The sequence below is a fragment of the Chionomys nivalis genome, chromosome 2 (assembly GCF_950005125.1).
Source record: "Chionomys nivalis chromosome 2, mChiNiv1.1, whole genome shotgun sequence".
Taxonomy (NCBI): domain Eukaryota; kingdom Metazoa; phylum Chordata; class Mammalia; order Rodentia; family Cricetidae; genus Chionomys; species Chionomys nivalis.
This window is the reverse complement of record NC_080087.1, coordinates 85187076-85189648: the sequence shown is the minus strand read 5'-3', so window position 1 is coordinate 85189648 and position 2573 is coordinate 85187076. Positions and strand designations below refer to the sequence as shown.

At 50.3% G+C, this 2573-nt stretch overlaps 1 protein-coding gene across 1 annotated transcript; it reads left to right on the top strand.

Annotated features, from left to right (window-relative positions):
- The first annotated feature begins 239 nt into the window (after nucleotides 1–239).
- On the top strand, nucleotides 240–2034 carry LOC130869121 (androgen-binding protein homolog). Its single transcript, XM_057761194.1, has 3 exons — nucleotides 240–300; nucleotides 768–949; nucleotides 1933–2034. Exons 1-3 carry the CDS (start codon nucleotides 240–242, stop codon nucleotides 2032–2034), a joined length of 345 nt encoding a protein of 114 aa, XP_057617177.1.
- Nucleotides 2035–2573: the final 539 nt, after the last annotated feature.

Genomic DNA, 2573 nt, shown 5'->3' with positions numbered 1-2573 from the left:
CTGTACAGAAAGTAAGCACACAGGATGTCTCTCCAGTCATTTGTTTTTCAGAGTGGGAAGGGCTCCTAAGCTCTCTCCCCCATGCAAGTGGGAAGGGGATCCATAGGTTCTTGCCCAAAGGCATTTGTAATTCCTGGGAGGCAGGTATAGGGGTAGGATGGGCGGGACTGGGCTCAGGGAGACAACAGTTTATAAGGTAGCAGGATCTGCTCTGAGAAGAGCACTTAGCACTCTACACCATGAAGGGGACGCTGCTTCTGCTGGCCTTGCTGGTGACCGGGGAGCTGGGCTTCCAGACAAGTGAGAACGGGAACAGATGGCCTTTCTGACCCTTGCTCACTCCATCTCCTTCCTTATGGATCTGTTTGGAGATCTAGGGGTCCCCGGGAGATTATAGCCAGGAGTGCTGCGGAAGACCCTTGATGCTCTCTGTTCAGGATTGTGACAGTTGGGATGGGTGGAATGGGGAGACTGAGGTGAGGTGGTGATGATCGGCCCTCAGTTGCATGTACAGCTGAAGTTGGGTCATGTGTGAGATTTATGTGAAGGTCAGATGTGCAGGCTGCTACACTCATACACACCTCTTCTGCTGTGTGTGTGTGTGTCTATGGAAACTGTGTACTGTATCTGGGAGACAGCAGCCTTTGGGAGGGCAGGACTGTGTGGAAGGTCAGTTAAGATTTATGTAGAAGTGTCAAGAAACCCTGAGCCCCCATTTCTGCCAGCCTGGGGCTCCTTTAATGATGTTCTTCTGTCTGTGTTTTCAGCGGAAGCATGCATTCCTTTCTTTGAAGTCTATGCTGCAGTCTCCATTGGTAACACGAAATTATTGAATGCCGTCCTTAACAAGTTCGACCCTACTGACGGGGAAAGGGAGGCTTTAGAAAAAATCATGGATTGCTTCAATGATGTAGGAGTGGAAGGCAAAATCCTGAAAGCCAAAGTTTTGGTAACTTCCTCCCCACCCTGATTCTTCCTGCACCTTATGATAGAATGCTGTGTAGAAATAATGCAGGCAATAGTCACGTATGCCAGGAAATTGACACCAGAGCACTCAACCCTTACCCACCCTAGCACATGTCCGTGCAGCATGCTGGTCCCCATCCAGTCTGTCTATGCAAGGTCCTGCAGAGCGCTCCACAATGATGGGTGACCACGGCGTTCACACCACAGTAGGGCAGGCAGGGACACAGGAGAGTCCTTTGGTTGGCTTCTGCCCAGGGAGGGCACCCCTGAGCTCTCCTCTACTGTAAGATGCCTGGAGCGTCTGTCTACTGCCAGGCTCACCTTCTCTGGAGCCTCCCTTAACTCTGCTCTCCTGTTGTAGATGGAGCCCTCCTTCCACTGGCTTCCTCAGAGCCACAGCCAGAACCTCCCTCCATGGCTTAGATGCCACCATTCCTACCAGAGAGTGCTTGTGGCTACTCACCCCAGCCACTCCTGGTCTCCCTTAGTCTCTTATTTAAGCATAGCTGGATTAAAGAGATGCATGTTTAGAATATTGCATCTCTCACTCTCTGTTTCCAAAGTACTTTTAGTTTGGGTCCTGCAAAACCACAGCACTCTCCAAGAAGGAATTTCTTCCAGCACATCCACACAGGGACGTATTTCTAACCCCTCCATACAGCCAACGTGCTGACGGATGTCCTCAGGTATTAGATATTATCAAGCTAGAACTCAGCCATCTTGACCCTTTTCCAACCTAGCCCCCATCATGCCTTAGGGACCTTCTCCCTTCATCCCTGCCTGGCTAGGGTGGCTTTTCAGAGTCCTCCTGACAGCTGTGGAGTAGCTGCAGCTCCCTGGGGCAGAGGCTGTTGCTGGAGCCCTGTGCAGAGGAGCAGCCTCATCATGGGTGACTGGGGAGCCCTGCTGGGGTTCTGCTCCTTGATTGTAATCACCTTTGCCCCTTTCTGTTGTTTGGCTTTCTAGGAAGCCCTTGTCTTCAGCCCAGAATGTAAAGAATACTATACCGAAGACGCCATAGACAAATTTAAGGCACTCCTTTCCAAATTTAACTTAGTTGGAAAATGATGACTGATCTGAGAGTCACCTTGCTGCTCTGTCCATTTTCCATCCTGATGTTGGAATCCAGACACCTGCCCCCTCCTTGCTCAGTCTGTTAAGCTGGTTCAATAAACACCTGCCGCTCTGCTCCGGGTCCCATGTCTGTGTGTTGTACAGGCGTCATGTGATGTCTTTAGATCTAAGAGACAGAAAAAGGACTTGAGTAGACACTCAAAGCAGGGCGACTGCCACTGACTGACTAGGTGTCATGGGAAAGTCATTGCAGCCTTTTTTGTTGCTATGTAGACCAGGCTGGTCTCAAGCTCACAGAGATCCACCCATCTCTGCCTCCCAAATGCTGCGATTAAAAGTATTGGCCCCCACCATGCAAGGCTCACTGCAGCTTTGTGAGTCTGTAAGACAGGAGCTGTCTGAGACAAAGGGCATGATATCAGCCACAGGTTTCATCTCACGCTGCCAGGATACGAATTAGATGCCTCTGGGTTTATCACACGTCAACTCACTCCTTATAGTTCAGACCATAACAGTGCTGTGACTCAAAAGAT

Coding starts and splice junctions, on each gene's coding strand:
- LOC130869121 (XM_057761194.1), top strand. CDS start 240: ATGAAGGGGACGCTGCTTCTGCTGGCCTTGCTGGTGACCGGGGAGCTG. Junction 301..767: donor GGAGCTGGGCTTCCAGACAA/GTGAGAACGGGA, acceptor CTGTGTTTTCAG/CGGAAGCATGCATTCCTTTC. Junction 950..1,932: donor TCCTGAAAGCCAAAGTTTTG/GTAACTTCCTCC, acceptor TTGGCTTTCTAG/GAAGCCCTTGTCTTCAGCCC.